General features: G+C 55.7%; 1 protein-coding gene across 5 annotated transcripts in view; it reads left to right on the top strand.

Annotated features, from left to right (window-relative positions):
* The window catches only part of PCYT1A (phosphate cytidylyltransferase 1A, choline), a 55056-nt gene that overhangs the window by 19815 nt on the left and 14062 nt on the right, over positions 1–21179 (top strand). For 3 of the 5 annotated variants that reach the window (XM_029061838.2, XM_029061837.2, XM_029061839.2), the window contains exons 3-4: positions 6266–6392; positions 15455–15554. In XM_029061838.2, the coding sequence (XP_028917671.1) occupies positions 6276–6392; positions 15455–15554 (217 nt within the window). In that variant the 5' untranslated portion in view covers positions 6266–6275. Of the gene's footprint in view, positions 1–1620; positions 1783–6265; positions 6393–12745; positions 12763–15454; positions 15555–21179 lie in introns of those variants that run through there. The other 2 variants (XM_029061840.2, XM_039913342.1) reach the window with 2 other exon arrangements.

The following is a 21179-nucleotide window of genomic DNA, read 5'->3' as shown; positions in this document are numbered from 1 at the left end:
TGTGGCGTCAAAATGGCCGGGATGCTTCGTAGAAAAAGCGGGCTTTGTCCAGAGGTGACGTTTACAGGTTTGTCCCGATTCTGCGTGTACGTGTGGTGTTGGTTAGGTGCTCGCTACGTGTCCGGCAGTGTAGTAAGCCCTAGGGAGGGTCCAAGCTTAATCAGGTTGGACACAGCCCCTGTCCCACATGGGGCTCACGTCTTAATCCCCATTTTACAGATGAGGAAACCGAGGCACAGAGAAGGAAAGTGAGCTGCCCAAGGTCACACAGCAGACGAGCGATGGAGCCGGGACTGTGAACCCAGGTTCTCTTGACTCCCAGGCCTGTTGCCTTTCCACTAGGCCCTGCTGCTTCTCTGATCGATGCGCCGTTTTACCTTTCTGCGACCGAGAGGAGATGGGGAAACAGCGTGACCTCGTGGATAGGGCGTGGGTCCGGGAGCCAGAAGGACCTGGGTTCTAATTCCAGCTCTGCCACCTGTCAGCTCTGTGACTTTGGGCAGGTCACTTCATTTCTCTTTTCCCTCATCTGCAAAATGGGGATCAAGACTGGGAGCCTCGGGTGGGAGGCGGTCCGTGTCCAACCTGATTATCTTCTGTGTTACCCGAGGAGTCGGTGCAATGCCTGGCATTCATTCATTCATTCATTCCTTGGTATTTATTGAGCGCGGACTGGGTGCAAAGCACTGTGGTAAGCACTGGGGAGAGTACAGTAGAACAATAGAGAGACCCTCTCCCTGCGTACAGTGAACCTAGGGGTCCGGAGAGCACTTAGAGTGCTTAACAAATGCCATAAAAGCAAACCAAAACAAAGGCTAGGAGTGTGGGAACCGAAAGTGGCTGCCGGGAGTTGGCGCTGAGTAGTCAAGCGGTGTGGAATGGCCCAGCCCGGTGCCCCCGGCATTCTTTTTCTAGAGTTGGCATTGGAGCGGGGTGACGTTTCTGGGTGGCGTCGTTCCCCTTTCGCCTGGGGATTCCAGCTTCTCTCGGTGAAAGCCTCGCCGCCCCCCCGGCCCGACTCACCGGACGCGTGTCCTCCCCCCGGCCCGACCCCCTTCTCTCTCTGTCTCCCCTCTCTTCCTCGTCTTCCCTCTCTCTCCCTCCCGAGGAGGATTAAGCCGTGATTCCTGCAAAGCCTGTCTCGTCACAGTTTGGAGGGGGCAGGGGACCGGGCAAGGAGGCCCGGGCCAGGAATCAACCAATTAGTCGTATTTATTGAACGTTCACTGCGTGCAGAGCGTTGGACCGAGGGCCTGGGGGAGTACTATAGTCAGTAGCCGCGGTCCCTGCCCACAACGAGCTCACCCTGTAGAGGAGACAGAGCTACAGAGGTAGGAACTCGGGACTGGCAGAGTCGGGACGGGTCCGCGGAGCCGAGGTGCGGCGGAGCAGCCGGGCCGGGAAGGCGTGTCCTTTCCCTCCCCCGCCCTGACGTGATCAGGTGCGGGCTTTGCCGTGAACCGGAACGAGGCCAACATTCAAGGGTCGGGAAATATTTGTATAGTTGGGGGAGGGAAGAAGGCCCGTGGGGACGATTTCGAAGTCGGAGCAACGTGGCCTAGTCGAAAGAGCACGGGCTTGGGAGTCGGAGGACCTGGGTTCCGATCCCGGCTCCGCCACGTGTCTGCCGGGTGACCCTGGGCGAGTCACTCCGCTCCTCCGTGCCCTAGTTACCTCTGCGCTCCTCCTCCGCCGAGGGAGCTGCGGCTTCCTCCCGACAACCTCTCCCTGGTTCTCCGAGGTGTTGACCGGTTGACCCGAGGGGACCCGCGTTGGATCGAGGTTGGTCAGCTTCCCCGAGGGGGCCCGATCCCCGAACACCATCCGTGCCCTGGGCCGGCCCGCCGGCCCGGTTCCTTGGCCCTCCTTCGGGGGAACGGGACGGAGGTGGTGAGAAATGGAAATAAGAAGGAGTGAATGGACGGCACTTACCCGGCGCTGACCGCTAAGCTTCCGGGAAAGTCCCATCCGGGAGAGTCGGTAACCGCGATCGCTGCCCGCGAGGAGCTTACAGCCTATGGGACTTGCGTGTTGCTCGTAGCCCGATGATGATGATGATAATGTCGGCGTTGGTTAAGCGCTTACTACGTGCCAGGCGCTGTTCTAAGCGTTGGGGTAGATACGGCATCGTCAGGTTGTCCCACGTGGGGCTCACAGTTTTAACCCCCCTTTTACAGATGAGATAACCGAGGCCCAGAGAAGTGGCTTGCCCAAAGTCATACAGCTGACAAGTGGCGGAGCCGGGATTAGAACCCTTGACCTCTGACTCCCAAGCCCGGGCTCTTTCCACTAACTCACGCTGCTTCTCAATAATAATAATAGTATTTGTTAAGCACTATGTGCCAAGCACGGTTCGAAGCGCTGGGGGAGATACAAGGTCATCGGGTTGTCCCTCGTGGGGCTCACAGTCTTCATCCCCATGTTACAGATGAGCTAACGGAGGCACAGAGAAATTAAGTGACTTGCCCAAGGACACACAGCAGTCGAGGGGCGGAGCCGGGATTAGAACCCAAGACCTCTGACTCCCAAGCCCGGGCTTCTGCCACAAAGCCGGGCTGTTGGATCAGTAGCCGAGGAGGCAGCGCGGAAGGTCCTCCGTCTTCTGAAAACTCGGAGCGTGAGTCGTGTGTGTCAGAGCAACCTCCGATGGGGCGAAGGTCACATACTCTTTTCTTCGGCCTTGGTGATCCTCGGTGGGGATAATTTCGAAGTTGGAGCGGCGTGGCCCCGGGCGAAAGAGCACGGGCCTCGGAGTCACAGGACCTGGGTTCTAATCCCGGCTCCGCCACGCGTCTGCTGGGTGACCCTGGGCAGGTCACTCGGCTTCTCTGTGCCCTAGCCATCTCTTGTGGGGAATGGGGATTACGACTAGACGCCCCACGTGGGACACGGACAGTGTCCGAGCTGATTAGCCGGCGTCTACCCCAGCGTCTAGGACAGTGACCGGCACATAGTATAATATTAATGTTGGTATTTGTTAAGCGCTTACTATGTGCCGAGCACCGTTCTAAGCGCTGGGGTAGATACAGGGGAATCAGGTTGACCCACGTGAGGCTCCCAGTTAATCCCCATTTTACAGATGAGGTAACTGAGGCACAGAGAAGTGAAGCGACTCGCCCACAGTCACACAGCTGACGAGTGGCAGAGCCGGGTGTCGAACCCACGACCTCTGACTCCGGAGCCCAGGCTCTTTCCACTGAGCCACGCTGCTTCCCTAGTATGTGCTCAAAGGGCAGGGACTGTATCTGTTACCCATTTGTACGTTCCAAGCACTCAGTACAGTGCTCTGCGCATAGTAAGCGCTCAATAAATCCTATTGAATGAATGAATGAAGTGCCATTTTTTATTTATTTTTTTTTTGAGGTTTGGGTAACCCGAATTCTGCTACGACGATATCGAGAATCCGGAGCATTTTGCTCCCGCGAACCTTCGCCTATCCTCCGTGTGCTCCTTCGACCCGCCGGCCCCACGTCCGGCCAAGCAGTTGGGCTTTTCTAGTCTGGGCCGCTTGGGTCCGCGGCGCCGACGGACCCTCCTCGACTCAGCGAGGGTTAGACCTGGAACTCGGGCTTTCCCCGGAGCGAGGGCCACGTGGGCCAGAGCTCGGTCAGGGAGAGTGGGGATGCTCGGGTCGGGGAGGTGGCCCGGGGCTACAGCTCGTCGTGGGCAGGGGATGTGTCTGTTATATCATCCTCTCCCGGGCGCTCGGTTCACGGCTCCGCACACCGGAAGCGCTCAATAAATAGAACAGTGCTCTGCACCTAGTAAGCGCTTAACAAATACCAACATTATTACTAAATACCACTGACGGACCGACCCAGCTTCGATCTGGCCGGGCTTCGGCTCCATTAGAGGGTGCGCTCCAGGCGCCGCTTCTGTTTTCATTCATTCAGTACTGGTTTGTGAGCGCTCACTCTGTGCAGAGCACTGTACTGAGCGCTTGGACTGTACAATTCGGCAACAGATAGAGACGATCCCTGCCCACTGACGGGCTGACAGTCTCGTAAGGCCCAAGTGCCTACTGCCGAGCTAGTGGTTCTCAGCCGGTCTCATCACCCCTTCTCCGTAGCTGAACCGAAGCCAGACTCCTTGGAATCAGTCGATGGGTCTGTCGTGTTGGTTGAGCGCTTACTCGGCGCGGAGCGCTGGGGAGAGTACAAGAGAACAGAGGTGGGAGACACGTCCCTTGCCCACGTGTCTAGACGGGGAGACGGTCGTCAATGGAAATAAATAAATTAGGGATATGGACGTAAGTGCCGTGAGGCCGGTCGGGGCCGGGGTGAGTGAAGGGAGCAAATCAGGGCGACGCAGAAGGGAGTGGGAGATGAGGAAAAATGGGGCTTAGTGTGGGAAGGCCTGTTGGAGGAGATGTGCCTTCGATGAGGCTTCGACTTGTTTTGTCTTGTCACCTCTCTCCCCCCTCTAGACCGTGAGCCCGTGGGGTAGGAAAGGAGGGCTTAGTCAGGGAAGGCCTCCCGGAGGAGATGGTGAAGGTGAAGATGGGGAGAGTCGATCGTCGGATATGAAGAGGGAGGGCGTTCCAGGCCAGAGACGGGACGTGGGCGCGAGGGCGGCGGCGAGATAGACGAGATCGGAGTACAGGGAGTGGGTTGGTATTAGAGGAGCCAAGAGGGCCGGGTTGGAGTAGACGACGGCGAGCGGGCAAGGGGACTGAGTGCTTTAAAGGGGTTAGGGACCCCCAACTCTGCTGCCTCACCTCTCCCCGGACCGGTCTGCCTTCCACAGGTTGGGAGGAATGGTTGGGGGGGGGCGTCCTCCGGGGCCGGGATGGGGGTGCTAGCGGGCGGGGTCGTCCCCCCCTCTCGGTGTCACGAAGACTGGGACTTCCAGGCTCAGGGCAAGGCAGATCTGGGAGAGCCTGCTCTGCTTTGAACGGCGCAAGGCCAACTTCACACCTTTGGTCTCCCCTTTTCCCGTTCAGCACGTCATCCTCTCCTATCATCGGTTCGTTCGGTTGTATTTATTAAGCGCGTACCCTGTGCAGAGCTCCGTAAAGCGCTTGGGAAAGGACAGTACAACAGTGAAGAGTGACGGTTCCTGCCGACACCGAGCTCGCAGTCTAGATGGGGGGAGACAGACATCGATGCAAATAAAAAAAAAATAAGCGCAGTGGGGCCGGGCGGGCGGGGGAGAGCAAAAGGAGCAAGTCAAGGCGACGCAGAAGGGAGTGGGAGATGAGGAGAAATGGGGTTTAGTGTGGGAAGTCTTCTTGGAGGAGATGTGCCTTCCATAGGGCTTTGAGAAGCGGCGAGAGTAATCTCTGTCAGATTTGACTAGTTTCGTTATCTTTCTCTCCCCCTTTCGACACCGTGAGCCCCTCGGGTAGGGATTGTCACAATCTGTTGCCCCGTTGTACTCTCCAAGCGCTTAGTACAGTGCTGTGCACACAGTAAGCGCTCAATCAACTGAATGAATTTGGGGAGGGAGGGCGTTCCAGGCCAGAGGCAGGATGCGGGCCAGGGGTCGGCGAGGAGACAGGCGAGATGGAGACCCTGCGGGAAGGATGACACCAGAGGAGCGAAGAGTACGGGCTGGGGCGGAGAAGGCGCCGAGAGACCCCGGCCCCCTTACTCTAGGATGTAACCTAGCCCCTTCTAGAACTGTAAGCTCGTTGTGGGCGGGGAACGTGTCTACCGGCTCCGTTGTGTCGTACGTTCATTCATTCGACAGTATTTATTGAGCGCTTACTCTGTGCAGAGCACTGTACTGAGCGCTTGGAATGTACAAAGCGGGAACGGGCAGGCCTACAGTCTAATCATTCCTAAGCTCTCGGTCCGGTCCCCTGCACGCAGCCAGCGCTCAGTCGACACGATGGATCGACTGATCGCTCCCCTCCCCGCCGGCTTCCCCCGCCTTCCCGCCTCCAGATGTCCCCCGGACACGGACCCGGGTAGGGCGGACGCCGCTCCCGTCCCCTGCCTGGGCGGTCCGCGACCTTCGACCTGTGATACGGCTCCGAGAATAGCGTAATTAGTCCCGTGCTGACACCCGCACCTCAGCAGTCGAATTCCGCAAGCCGGCGGGGTCGGCAGGGAGGCGCCGGAGGCCGGGAGGGGAATCGGCCTCCGACGGGAATCCCTCAGGTTGCCCGCCGAGGCTCGGCCTTCAGCGGCCCCATCGTGGTTGGCGGAGGGAGCCGGCTCGCCGCGTTGGAAGGTGGTTGTGCTGGGAGGGTGAACTCTCCGCTCTTTCAGCTTCCCCGAGAAAGGAAACCCTTTCTTTTTGTCTCTCTCTCTCCGGCCAGTTGCGGCAAGATGGACGCCCAGTGCTCGAACAAGCTGAACCCGAGGAAGAGGAGGAAAGAGTCGGCCGGCCCCAACGGGGCGGCAGAAGAGGACGGCCTGCGCCTGAAGGTGTCTCGCCGCTCGGTTGTAAGTACCCGGAGGGAATTCTTCACCGGGAGCTCCTCCGCCGAGGGCGGGTGTGAACCGGCACCGTCGCCGGGAGGAAGCGGAGGTAGGACCGGGGTTGTCCCGGACGCTCTCTGAAATCCCCCTTTGAGAGCACGGGCCTGGGAGTCTGAAGGACCTGGGTTCGAATTCCCGACTCTGCCGCGTGTCTGCTGGGTGACCTTGGGCAGGTCACTTCACTTCTCCGTGCCTCGGTTACCTCATCTGTAAAATGGGGATTAAGATGTGAGCCCCACGTGGGACAGGGATTGTGTCCAAACCAATTACCTTGGATCTACCCAAGCGCTTAGTACAGTGACTGGCACACAGTAAGCGCTTAACGAATGCCACCATTAATCAGTCCATCAGTGGTATTTATTGAGCTGTTTCCGGGTGCAGAGCACTGCGCTAAACACTTGGGAGAGCGCAGCGTAACAGAGTTGGTAGTCGCATTCCCTGCCCGCAGCGAGCTTGCGGTCCAGAGAGGGAGACGGACGGTAATGTAATTAAATAAGTTACGGATTGGGACGTGAGTGCTGTAGGGCTAAGGATGGGGTGAAACGTAGGATGGAAATCCATGTGCAAGGGCAGTGCAGAAGGGAGTGAGAGAAGAGGAAATGAGGGTTTTGTCGGGGAAGGCCTCTTGGAGGAGGTGTGCTTTTAATAAGGCTTTGAAGGTGGAGAGAAGTTGGTCTTCTGGATATCAATCGATCAGTCTTATTTATTGAGCGCTTATTGTGTGCGGAGCACAGTGGTACGATCTGGGGAGAGAACAATGTAACACCCATTTCGCGTCCTCAACAAGCTTACGGTCCAGAGCGGGAGGCAGACGCCGATATAATCGAATACGTTCCGGATATGCGCTCGAGCGCCGCGGGGCTCGGGCTGTGGACTGTGGGTGGTGAACCAAGGGAGCCGGTCAGGGTGACGCAGAAGGGAAAAGAGGAAACGAGGGCCAAGACCTCTTGGAGGAGACGTGCCTTCAGTAAGGCTTTGAAGGCGGGGAGAGTAATGATCCGTTGGAGACGGAGAGGGAGGGCGTTGCAGGGCCGAAGCGAGATGGCGGCGGCGAGATCGAAAAGATGGAGGTACGGCGAGCAGGTTGGCGGTAGAGGAGCGAAATGCGCAGGCTGGGTTCTAGTAGGTGACCGTTGAGGACGGGGGGCAAGGCGACTGCCTTAAAGCCGACGGTGAGGACTTTCTGTTTGCTGCGGAAGGGGACGGGCGACCACTGGAGGTTCCGGAGGAGCGGGGAAGCGGGAACCGAACGTTTCTGCAGAAAAGCGACCTGGGCAGCCGGCGGGGTGAAGTATGGTCTGGAGTGGGGAGAGACGGGAGTCGGGGAGGTCGGCCAGCAGGCTGATAGAGTAATCAAGGCAGGATAGGATAATAATAATGATGATGTTGGTATCTGTTAAGCGCCTACTATGTGCAGAGCACCGTTCCGAGGGCTGGGGGAGATACAGGGTCATCGGGTCGTCCCACGGGAGGCTCACAGTTAATCCCCATTTTCCAGAGGAGGGAACTGAGGCCCAGAGAAGTGAAGTAATAATAACAATGGTGGTATTTGTTAAGCGCTTACTATGTGCAAAGCACTGTTCTAGGCGCTGGGGGGATACAGGGTGATCAGTTTGTCCCACGTGGGGCTCACAGTTTTAATCCCCATTTTCCAGAGGAGGGAACTGAGGCCCAGAGAAGTGAAGTGATTCGCCCACAGTCCCACAGATGACAAGTGGCAGAGCCGGGATTCGAAGCCAGGTCCTCTGACTCCCAAGTCCGGCCCCTCGCCACTGAGCCACACTGCTTCTCCAGCTTCTCATTCTATAAATGAGAGGATATAAATGGGGAGGGCGTTCCAGGCCAGAGGCAGGAAGTGGGCAAGGGGTCAGTGGTGAGATAGACAAGATCAAGGTCCAGTGAGTAGGTTGGCACTGGGGCGTAGGAGGAGATCGGGAAAGAAGGAAACTCTTCTCGGCCACTTGGCCCCAGGGCCGGGCAGGAGGCCGGGCTTGGAGACCTTAATGTCTCACTCCCGCTTTCTCCCCTTGTTTAGCTCTCTGAAAGGGCTCAGAGTCTGAAGGAAAAAGAAAATTCCACTCTTTTCATTTTTTATTTCTGCGTGCTATCTGTAAAGCACTTACTATATGCCGGGCACCGTTCTAGGCTCCGGGGTAGATATAAGGTAATCGGGTTGGATGCGGACCCTGTCCCACCAAGGGCTCATAGTCTTAATTATCCGTTGGAAGCAGCATGGTGTAATGGATAGGGCACGGGCCAGGGATTCAGAAAGTCATGGGTTCGAATCCCGGCTCTGCCGCTTGCCAGCTGTGTGACCTTGGCCAAGTCGCTTCACTTCGCTGTGCCTCAGTTACCTCATCTGTAAAATGAGGATTGATACTTGAGCCCCACGTGGGGCGGGGACTGTGTCCAACCTACTTGGCTTGCATCCGGTCCTCGGTACAGTGCCTGGCGCGGAGTAAACTCTTAACAAATACCATTTTTCAGATAAGGGAACTGAGGTCCAGAGAAGTGAAATAATAATAACGATAATAACGACAGCATTTGCTAAGCACTTACTCTGTGCCGAGCGCTGTTCTAAATGGTGCGGTAGATACCAGGTGATCAGGTTGTCCCACGTGGGACTCACAGTCTTCATTCCCATCTTCCAGATGAGGGAAGCGAGGCACAGAGACGTGAAGCGGCTTGCCCGGGGTCACACAGCAGACGAGGTGGCAGAGCCGGGATTAGAACCCACGACCTCTGACTCCCAAACCCGGCCGCTTCCACCGAGCCACGCTGCTTGCCCCTGGTCACGCAGCGGTCAAGGGACGGAGCTGCGGTTAGAACCCAGGTCCTTCCGACTCCCAGGCCCGGGCTCTATCCTCGCGATGCCCAGCACGGAGTCTAGGCGCCCGCTAGATTTCCACCTCTGGGTTGAAGGAGCGGAGCCGTTAGACGAGAAGGCTCGGGAGGGGAAGGTCGCGGTGATCGTTTGGAAGGCGACGGCGGAGGCGGAAGCGCAGAGAGGAGCGGACGGGCCGATGGTGTCCCGTTTAGTCCGTCAGCCCGTTGTTGGGCAGGGATGGTCTCTATCTGTTGCCGAGCTGTACATCCCTAAGCGCTTAGTACAGTGCTCTGCACCCAGTAAGCGCTCGGTAAATACGATTGAATAAATGAATGAATGGGCAGACGGGGTCGTGGAGCAACAGCGAGAGCCAGGGGAAGAATCGGGCCCCTCTACGCTGGGAGTCCCCGGTGGGCGGGGAGCGCGTCTGTTGGTGCTCGGCCCTCAGCGAGCGCTCAAGAAATATCATCGATCGGGTGCCGTGGCAGAGGGTCCCAACGTATCGGGGTGAAATAACTGAATTAATAGTTGGATGCACAGATAAAAATATACCGCTGAACGAAGTAAGCAGGAGCATGGTCTGTTGGAAAGGGCACGGGTCTGGAAATCAGACGGACATAATAATAATAATGGCATTTGTCTCTATCTGTTGCCGACTTGTTCATCCCAAGCGCTTAGTACAGTGCTCTGCACATAGTAAGCGCTCAATGAATACTATTGAATGAATGAATGAATGAAGCGCTTACTACGTGCCAGGCACTGTCCTAAGCGCCGGGGAGGATACAAGATGATCAGGCTGTCCCACGTGGGGCTCACGCGGTCTTAATCCCATTTTACAGATGGGGTAACTGAGGCCCAGAGAAGTTAAGTGATGTGCCCAAGGTCACACAGCTGACAAGGGGCTGAGCCGGGATTTGAACCCATGACCTCTGACTCCCAAGCCCGGGCTCTTTCCACTGAAGCTTGCTGGACCTGTGTTCTGATCTTGGTTCCACCGCTTGTCTGCCGGGTGGCCTTGGGCAGGTCAGTTCACTCGTCTGTGCCTCGGTTTCCTCATCTGTAAAATGGGGATTCGATGCCTGTTTTCCTTCCTACTTAGGCTGTGAGCCCCATGTGGCGCAGGGACTGTGTCCTGCCTGATTAACTTATGTCTACTTGACCCACAGTGAATGCTTACAAATGTAATAATAATAATATATAGAAAGATATATATATATATCATATGGAGAAGCAGCGTGGCCCAGTGGAAAGGGCTCCCAGGCTTGGGAGTCAGAGGTTGTGGGTTCTAATTCCGGCTCCGCCACTTGTCAGCCGTGTGACTGTGGGCAAGTCACTTCACTTCTCTGTTCCTCGGTTACCTCATCTGGAAAATGGGGATGAAGACTGTGAGCCTCGCGTGGGACGACCTCATTCCCCTGTGTCTACCCCAGCGCTTAGAACAGTGCGCTGCACATAGTAAGCGCTTAACAAATACCGACATTAAATTAAAATGAGGATTAAAACTGTGAGCCCCACAGTGGGACGACCTGATAACCTTGTATCCCCCCCAGCGCTTAGAACAGTGCTTCACACATAGTAAGTGCTTAATAAATACCATCATTATTGTTATTATGTATATGTCTATAAATGATTGTAAAATATAGAGTACTGTGTGCAGAGCACTGTAATAAGCACTTGGGAGAGTACAGTACGGTGGAGTTGGTAGACTTGACCCCTGACCTCAAGGAGCGGTCTAGTTGGGGAGACAGACGATAAATCCATTGTAGGTGGAGGAAATGGTGGAGAAGAGGCAATTTTTTTCTTTTAAAGCTATTTGTTAAGCGCTGACTATGTGCCAAGCAGTGTACTAACCGCTGGGGTAGTGTCACCCGTCGTCGGGGACGGGTTCTTTCGGAATCGGCGCGGCGAGAGAGAGGGAGAGAGAGAGAGACAGGGGCCGGGGATGGAAAACCTGAGTTTTGTATAGAATTTATTCCGCGGAGCGAATTGAATTAATTATTTAGATGCGACAAATCGGCCTTCCCTTTTGGGAGAGATATGGTGTGAAAGCTTCCCCGACGGGACGAATACACTGGTATGTCACTCGCGTGTGGCCGGACGGCCGAGCCCACTTGTGATTTACTCACGACGTGGTGAGGCGGCTGGCTCATAGAAGCTTATGAGGTTGGACGCAGTCCCTGTCCCTCGTGGGGGCTTATAGTCTTTGTCCCCATTTTATAGATGAGGTAAGTTAAGTGACTTGCCCAGGGTCACACAGCAGACAGATGGCGGAGCCGGGATTAGATCCCCCGTCCCGTGACTCTCAGGCCCCTGCGCTATCCACTAGAGCACCCTGCTGCTCTGCAGTGTCTAAGTGGAAGCGTGACCTGGGGGCTAGAGCTCGGGCCTGGAGCTGGGTTCTAATCCTAGGCCGGGCTCCTGTCTGCTGTGTGAACTCGGGCAAGTCACTTCACTTCTCTGGGCCTCAGTTCCCTCATCTGGAAAATGGGGATTAAGATCGTGAGCCCCTGTGGGACGTGGACCGTGTCCGGCCTGATTAGCTTGTGTCTCTCCCATCACCTAGCACGGTGCTCGGCTCCTCGTAAGCACTTAACAGGTAAGCAGCGTGGCTTCAGTGGGAAGAGCCCGGGCTTGGGAGTCAGAGGTCGTGGATTCGAATCCCGACTCCGCCGTTTGTCTGCCGTGAGACCTTGGGCAAGTCGCTTAACTTCTCTGGGCCTCCGTTACCTCAACTGTAAAAATGGGGATTAAAAAATGTGAGCCCCACGTGGGACAATCCGATCACCCTGCATCTACCCCAGCGCTTAGAACGGTGCTCTGCACGTAGTAAGCGCTTAACAAATGCCAACATTATTACAGTTCTATTTACAGTTGATTTTATTTATTCTTGATTCTGTTTATTGCTATCTTGATTCTATTTATTGCTATGGTTCTTGTCTGCCCGTCTCCCCCGATTAGACGGTGTCAATGGGCAGGGACTGTGTCTATCTGTTACCGATTTGTACATTCCAAGCGCTCGGTACAGTGGTCTGCACATAGTAAGCGCTCAATAACCACTATTGAATGAATGAATACAGTGTTTTGCACACAGTAAGCGCTCGGTAAATATAATTGAATGACTGGATGTTTTTTTTTCTCTTCGAGCACCCAAAGCCCACCGACGGTCAGGGGGACCACCGCCACTCTGCCGAAAAGCCTCCCGTTGGGCTTCAGCCAGGCCCCCTACCCCGCGGAGGGTCCGGCCCCGGCGGGCAGAGATGGGGCGACGGCCCCGGGCTTCCTGACTCCCCGGGGAGGGGAGGGGGGGCAGCGGGGCCCGTGGAGAGGGCATTTGCCTGGCTAAAGCAAAGCGCCATTGTGGAGCTTACGAAGGACCGAGCTTCCACCTCACAGTAGCCCGATTGTGAAACCGAGGCCCGGCGGCAGATAAGGGGGCGGGGGGCGAGGGGGCACGGAAAGACAGGGTACGTGACCCGGAGTCGCTCCCACAAGTGAGCCTCACGGCACGTACGTACACTGGTTCTTTCTGTTTCTGGGTTTGTGAGAAACGGTGTCTGTTTAGCGCTTGCTTTGTGCCGGGCCCTGTTCTAAGAGCTGGGGTAGATACGAGGTCGTCAGGCTGGACTCGCTTTACATCGCGCCGTGGGTTCTAATCCCGGCTCCACCATTTGTCTGCCGTGTGACCTTGGGCAAGTCGCTTCACCTCTCTGTGCCTCAGTTACCTCATCTTTAAAATGGGGACAAAGACTATAAGCCCCCATGTGCGACAGGGACTGTGTCCAACCCCATTTGTTTGTATCCTCCCCAGCGCTTACGCTTAGTACATTCATTCATTCATTCATTCAATAGTATTTATTGAGCGCTTGCTACGTGCAGAGCGCCGTACTAAGCACTTGGAATGTACAAATGGGTAACAGATAGAGGCGGTCCCTGCCCTTTGACGGGCTCACGGTCTAATCGGGGGGAGACGGACGGACGAGAACGATGGCGATAAATAGAATCGAGAGGATGAACAGCTCATTAAAACAATAGCAAATAAAGAGAATCAAGGCGATGTACATTTCATTAGCAAAATAAATAGGGTGATGAAAATATATACAGTTGAGCGGACGAGTACGGGGCTGAGGGGATGGGAAGGGAGAGGGGGAGGAACAGTACAGTGCCTGGCACGTAGTAAGCGCTTAACAAAGACCATAATTATTATTAGTAGTAGTAGTAGCGCAGTGCTCTGCACACAGTAAGCGCTCAATAGATCCCAGTATGTGCTGGCACATAGTAAGCGCTTAACAATTACCACAATTCTGCTTCTAATTCTTATTTGGCCCAGAGAAGAGTTAAGATTCTTCCAATGCTCCCCTCCCCAAAGCGTGTTTTCCCCTACCAAAGGGCGGCCAGACCGACTAGTTCTGAGTCGTTTTTCGTCCTGGCCGTGGGACCCTCTGCCTCCTGAGGCCCCGGGCGTCCCTCCGGCCTCGATCGCCTCGTTAATTAAGTCTTGAGCGGCGTGAAGCAGCGTGGCTCAGTGGAAAGAGCACGGGCTGTGGAGTCAGAGGTCATGAGTTCGAATCCCAGCTCTGCCACCTGTGGTCAGCTGTGTGACTGCGGGCAAGTCACTTCACTTCTCTGGGCCTCGGTTCCCTCATCTGTAAAATGGGGATGAAGACTGTGAGCCCCACGTGGGACAACCTGATTCCCCTGTGTCTACCCCGGGGCTTAGAACGGTGCTCTGCACATAGTAAGCGCTTAACAAATACCAGCGTTATTATTATTGAGCGGGCAGATTTGCGACCGGCCCCGAGAGGCCGTTCTCTGGTTTCAGGCCGGAGGTGGTCTCCAGGGGTCTCGGCTCCACCCGCTCTGCCCGGCTGGGTACATTGAGCAGCAGCGTGGCTCAATGGAAAGAGCCCGGGTTTAGGAGTCAGAGGCCGTGGGTTCGAATGCCGGCTCCGCCCCCTGTCAGCTGGGTGACTGTGGGCAAGTCACTTCGCTTCTCGGTGCCGCGGTTCCCTCATCTGGAAAATGGGGATGAAGACTGTGAGCCTCATGTGGGGCAACCCGAATATCCTGTACCTACCCCAGCGCTTAGAACGGTGCTCTGCACATAGTAAGCGCTTAACAAATACCAACATTATTATTAGTATTATAATTACATTGACACCTGTCCCGAAAGCTACGCTCCTCGAGGGGAGTGTGGGAGGTGTCTCCTTACTCCTTCATGCTCTCCCAAACGCTCAGGACCGTCCCGTCCTTTCCTCTTCTCCCACTCCCTTCTGCCTCACCCTTACTTGCTCCCTTGATTCATCCCCCCACCTCCCCCAGACCCACAGCACTTAGGTACATATCTGTCATTTATTTATATTCACATCTGTCTCCCCCCTAGACTATATGCTTACTGTGGGTAGGGAACGTGTTTGTTATATTGTACTCTCTGCTTAGTGCTCTATACGGGGTAAGCGCTCAGTAACTGAAGGAAATGCTCAATAAAGGCCTATAAATAAAATAAAGCTAATAAATTAAAAATGAAATAAAAAATAAAATAAATACAAGGTATCTGGTCCGAGTCGAGGAGTGGGGCATCTCTGAGGGCCAGAGAGGTGCGGGCCCGTGCAGATCCCTGCCGGGATCGCGATTGCCGGCTTCGAGGCCCCCGGCTCTGCCAGCCCGATTTGCCTGGCGACTCCTGGCGAGCTACTCCACCTCTCCGAATCTCGGTGGGCCTATCTCTGAAACGGGTCGGAATCGGGGTTGTTTTTTTTTGTTTTGTTTTTATGTTTAATGGTAATCATTGAGTGCTTACTATGTGTCAAACCCCGTTCTAAGCGCCGGGGTGGGTACCAGCTAATCAGATCAGACGCAGTCGCCGCCCCTCCCGGGCCTCACATTCTAAGTCGGAGGGACGACGGGTAGCGAGTCCCCGTTTTACAGTCGAGGAGACTGAGGCACAGAGAAGCGAGGGGAGTTGCCCGCGGTCACGTTCCCCTCTACGCGGAACGGCCCCGGTGACTCCGTACTTGTCCCCGGGCTCGACGGGTTCCGTGGACTCGGTACGGTCCTTGACTTTTTTAGGCTCAGAAAGCGGCTCCGCTCAGAATTGCCGGTTCTCTTTCCACGCGGCCTTTTTCCTCTCTGATGGCTGGCCACGAGGTCTGCCCGCTCCCCGTCGTGAAATCTAATCACCCTCCCTCTTCCCTCCCTCAAGGGCTTGAGGGAGCCGGCGCCGTTTTCGGATGAGATCGAAGTCGACTACGGCAAGCCTTACGTCAGAGTCACGATGGAAGAGGCCAGCCGGGGAACCCCCTGTAAGTCTTCGCGTCGGAGCCGCGGGCGGCTCTCTCTCCTTCCGCCTCGGCGGGCTTTTCGTCGGCCGGGGGCTTCCACCGGGCACCCGTCCGCTCCCGGTACCGTCCTCTGTTTGGAGCCGCCTCGTCCATTCATTCCAAGCGCTCAGTACAGTGCTCTGCACAGAGTAAGCGCTCAATAAATACTGTTGAATGAATTCGTTCATTTGTATTCATTCAATAGTATTTATTGAGCGCTTACTCTGTGCAGAGCACTGTACTGAGCGCTGGGAATGTACAATTCGGCAACAGGTAGAGACAATCCCTGCCCATTGACGGGCTCGCAGTCTAATCGGGGGAGACGGACGGACAAAAGCAAGACAACTTAATAGCAATAAATAGAATCGAGGGCATGTACACCTCATTAATAAAATAAATAGGGTAATAAAAATCTATACAAATGAGCACAGCGCTGAGGGGAGGGGAAGGGAGTGGGGAGGAGCAGAGGGAAAGGGGGCTTAGCTGAGGGGAGGTGAAGGGGGAGGGAGCAGAGGGAAAGCACTCACCGCGTGCCAAGCACAGTGCTAAACGCTCGGGAGACTTCACTGTAACAATATGACAGACATATTCACTGCCCACGATGAGCTAACCCTCTAGAGGGGGAGACAGACGTTAATATTAATAAATGACAGATCTGCACCTGAGTGTCGTGGGGCTGGGAGGGGGCGATGAATAAAGGGAAGGAGTCAAGGCGGCACAGACGGGGGCGGGAGAAGAGGAAAGGAGGGCTTAGTCAGGGAAGGCCTCTTGGAGGAGGTGTGTCTCCAATAAGGCTTCAAGGAAGGGGAGAGTCCTTGCCTCCGGAATTTGAAGATGTCACTGCCGACAGTGACGCTTCACACCCGAATAGGAGTAATCAATAATAATGACGACGGTATTTATTAAGCGCTATCTATGTACCAAGCACCGTTCTAAGCGCCGGGGCAGGTACAAGGTAAAGAGGTTGACCCACGTCTTCATCCCCATTTTCCAGATGAGGTAACTGAGGCCCGGAGAAGTGCAGCGCCTTGCCCAAAGTCACCCAGGTGATGTGGCGGAGCCGGGATTAGAACCCACAACGTCTGACTCCCAAGGCTGGGCTCTTGCCACTAAGCCACGCTGCTCCTCTGTGGTTTAAGTTCAGTGCTACTATGTGCCAGGCACTCTACTAAGCTCTGAGGTGGAGACAAGCAAATCGGGTTGGACACAGTCCCTGTCCCACATGGGGCTCTCGGTCTCAAATCCCCATCTTCCAGATGAGGCAACTGAGGCCTAGAGAAGTGAAGTGATTTGCCCAAGCCCACACAGCAGACAAGCGGCGGAGGCGGGATAATAATGTTGGTGTTTGTTAAGCGCTTACTACGTTCTAAGCGCCGGGGGAGATACGGGGTCATCGGGTCGTCCCACGTGAGGCTCGCAGTTAATCCCCATTTTCCCGATGAGGGAACTGAGGCCCAGAGAAGTGAAGTGACTCGCCCGCAGTCACACGGCTGACGAGTGGCAGAGCCGGGATTCGAACCCGTGACCCCCGACCCCGAAGCCCAGGCTCTTTCCACCGAGCCACGCTGGGATGTGACCTCTGCCCTTTGGGGGGGGGCAGGGGGTAGGGGGTCTCCTCGGCTCTGCCCGAGCTTGTTGTTTGCCCTCCTCCCCAGGGGCTCGGTCGGTCCCGGCCACGGCTCTGTGTGGAGACGGGCAGAGGAACCGAAACCACACTGGGCGTAGGCTTTGGCAGACGTGGGTGGGGACGTCTCTCCTAGATCAGTAGGCACACAGACCCCTCTCGACTGTAAGCTCCTCGTGGGCAGGGAATGCGTCCATTATACTGTTCTAGCGTACTCTCCCAAGCCCCTCTCAGGGTTGCACCCGAAGTCTTTCCAGTCCTCTATCAGGGTCGGCTAGGGGAGGGAGAGTCAAGCAGAAGCCCGTCCGTTCCATTCCTAGCTTGGCCAGTGGCCAACGCGTGGCCGGCCATCGGCTGCGAGTCAGAAACGCACCCGTGCTGGGCGTCGGCGGCACGGGAGAGAGTCGAGGGCGGAGACCCGGGTTTTCTTCGCGGTAGGAGACGGTGGTAAATCGCGTCCTTATATTTACGAAGAGAACTCTCCGGATCCACTACCAGAACGATTGCAGATAGAATCCCAGCTCTGCCGCTTGCCGGCCGTGTGACGGTGGGCAAGCCGCTTCGCTTCTCTGGGCCTCGGTGACCTCATCTGGAAAATGGGGATGAAGACTGTGAGCCCCACGTGGGACAACTTGATTCCCCCGTGTCTACCCCAGCGCTTCGAACGGTGCTCCGCACATAGTAAGCGCTTAACAAATATCGACCTTATTAAGAGGGACGTTCCGGGAGAGATGTGTCTGTGGCGTCGGACGTGACTCGACGGCATAAGACGACAGCGGCAGCTCTCCCAAGCATTTAGAACAGTGCTCTGCACGTAATAGGTTCTCATGAAATACGATTGACCGACCGACCGGCCCCTGCAGAGATGCCTGGTGGAGAGGTGCATGATGTGCTGCGGAAGCCGCCGCGGCCACGGCCCTGCCGACATTTTTCGGGGTGGCCTTGGTGACGTCCCCGCTGCCGGGGAACGGCGCTAACAAGGAGAAGGGGAGCGCTGGGGCCGGGGGACGTGTGTAATCCCCGTTTGTGGTGGAGGCCGGCTCCCCTCCCCGCTTGCCGTGAGTGGACGGACCTGGGCTCGTTAGCAGTCGGTCGATCGGTGGTAATAATAATAAAAATAATGTTGGTATTTGTTAAGCGCTTACTATGTGCAGAGCACCGTTCGAAGCGCTGGGGGGAGATACAGGGCCACCAGGTTGTCCCACGTGAGGCTCACAGTCTTCATCCCCATTTTACAGATGAGGGAACTGAGGCCCAGAGAAGTGAAGGGACTTTCCCACAGTCACCCAGCTGACAAGTGGCAGAGGCGGGATTCGAACCCATGACCGCTGACTCCCAAACCCGGGCTCTTTCCGCTGAGCCACGCCGCTTCTCGATTGATACTGCTATTTATTGAGTGCTTACTATGTGCAGAGCACTGAACTAAGCGCTCCGGAGAGGGCGACAGCTCACTGTGGGCAAGGAATATGTCTCTTTATTGTTACACTGAACTCTCCCAAGCACTTAGAAAAGTGCTCTGCACACAGTAAGCGCTCGGTAAACACGTTTGAACGAATGAAGCAGCGTGGCTCAGTGGGAAGAGCCCGGGCTTGGGAGTCGGGGGTCGTGGGTTCGAATTCGGCTCTGCCACCTGTCAGCTGTGTGACTGTGGCAGAGTCACCTAACTTCTCTGTGCCTCCGTTCCCTCATCTGTAAAATGGGGATTAAGACTGTGAGCCTCACGTGGGACAACCTGATCACCCATTATCTACCCCAGCGCTTGGAACCAGTGCTCTGCGCATAGTAAGCGCTTAACAAATACCAACATTTTTATTATTATTATGAATGAATGAACAGAGTTGGTAGACACGTTCCCTGCCCAGCACAAGCTTAAAGTCTCGAGGGGGGAGGCAGACTTAATATAAATAAGGAAATTACAGATATGGACCCAAGTGCCGTGAGGCCGAGGGAGCGGTGAATAAGGGAAACGGATCCGAGGGCCAGAGCGGAACAGAAGGGAGGGAGAGAAGAGGAGAGGAGGGCTTAGTCAGGGAAGGCCCCTTGGAGGAGATGTGCTTTCGATCAAGCTCTGAAGGGAGCGGGGGGCGAGTAGTTCGAGGGCTATAGCGCAAACAACTCCTGGTTTGGAGATCTGTAAAACCATTCCCTTCATTGGGAGGTGGAAGCAAATTCTCCTTAGACAGCAGCCTGTCTGAATAGAGGCAGATGTGGGCGGTGGTGTGTTCAGGTGTCCCCGGCGGGGTGAGGAGGCTCGCCTGCCCAGTCTAATTTTAGCTCAGCAAACGTCCTTTCCAGGCCCGTGGTCACAGAGCCTGCGGCCACCGGATTAAAGAACACAGGATCTGAGCCCTTAAAGGAACGCTCCCGCACAAAACCTGCTTTTTTTTTTCCTTTTTGTCCTTGAATGCCTTGTGACCTCACCGTGGGCAGGGAATGTGTCTGATTGTCGTTACATTATAGTCTCCCAAGCGCTTAGAACAGTGCCGTGCACACAGCAAGCGCTCAATAACTACGACTGAATGAACGCGGAGGAATGTTTCTCTCGACACGGCCATCCTCCTCAATAATAATGTTGGTATTTGTTAAGCGCTTACTATGGGCAGAGCACTGTTCTAAGCGCTGGGGGAGATACAGCGTAATCGGGTCGTCCCCCCGTGAGGCTCACAGTTAATCCCCATTTTCCAGATGAGGGAACTGAGGCGCAGAGAAGTGAAGTGACTCGCCCACAGTCACCCAGCTGACAGGCGGCGGAGCCGGGGGTCGAACCCGTGACCTCTGACTCCGAAGCCCAGGCTCTTTCCACTGAGCCACGTTGTTTCCCCTTAAGCAATCCTTAAGCGATCGATCAAGGGTATTCATTCAGGGCTTACTTCGGAGCACTGCGCTAAGCGCTTGGGAGAGCACATCGTAACAGAGTTGGCGGACACCTTCCCTGCCCGCGGCGAGCTTGCAGTGTAGAGGAGGAAACGGACATTGCTATCAGTCGGTGAGTCGTTGACGGATGTGGGAGCGAGAGAAGGGAGCGAATCGGAGCGCGGCCGGTCCGCTGGGGCACCCGGCGCGCGACAGGTGGAACAAGCGATGCCCACCTGTGCAGCCTCGGGGGAGACGGCGTGGAGGCCGAGGGGTGGTGAGGCGACACTGAAAACCCTCTTTTAAAAAGTGTTTCTAATGGGCTCTGTTAAGCGCTTCCTACGCGCCAGGCACCGTACTGAGCTACGGCGTAGACACAAGGAATCGGGTTGGAACACAGTCCCCGTCCCACATAAGGCTCACGGTCTTAATCCCCATTTTACAGGGGAGGGGACCGAGGCCCGGAGAAGTGGGGGACAGCGTGGCCTGGTGGAAAGAGCACGGGCTTGGGAGTCAGAGGACCTGGGTTCTAATCCCAGCTCCGCCACATTTCTGCTGGCGTGACCTTGAGCAAGTCACGGAACTTCTCCGTGCCTCGGTTGCCTCGTCTGTAAAATGGGGATTAAGACTTTAAGACCCGTATGGGGCAGGGACCGTGTCCACCCTTTTTACCTTGTAATAATAATAATAATAATAATAACGTTGGTATTTGTTAAGCGCTTACTATGTGCTAAGCGCTGGGGTAGATACAAGGTAATCAGGTTGTCCCACATGGGGCTCACAGTCTTCATCCCCATTTTACAGATGAGGTCACCGAGGCCCAGAGAAGTTAAGTGACTTGCCCAAGGTCACACAGCTGACAAGTGGTGGAGCCGGGATTAGAACCCACAACCTCTGACTCCCAAGCCCGTGCTCTTAGCACCGAGCCACGCTGCTTCTCTCGTATCTGCCCCGGCGCTTAGAGCGGGGCTTGTCACGGGGTAAGCGCCTAACACGTATCACAGTTACTTTTACCATGACTTGCCCGAGGCCACACAGGCGGGTACGCGGCAGAGTCGGATTTAGCATCCGGGTCTTGTGACTCCCAGGCCTGGACTCTTTCCACGAGGCCACACCGCGTCCCTTCCCTT

The sequence above is a fragment of the Ornithorhynchus anatinus genome, chromosome 1 (assembly GCF_004115215.2).
Source record: "Ornithorhynchus anatinus isolate Pmale09 chromosome 1, mOrnAna1.pri.v4, whole genome shotgun sequence".
Lineage (NCBI taxonomy): Eukaryota > Metazoa > Chordata > Mammalia > Monotremata > Ornithorhynchidae > Ornithorhynchus > Ornithorhynchus anatinus.
Note: the sequence above shows the minus strand (reverse complement) of the source record. Positions and strands in the feature narration are given on the sequence as shown.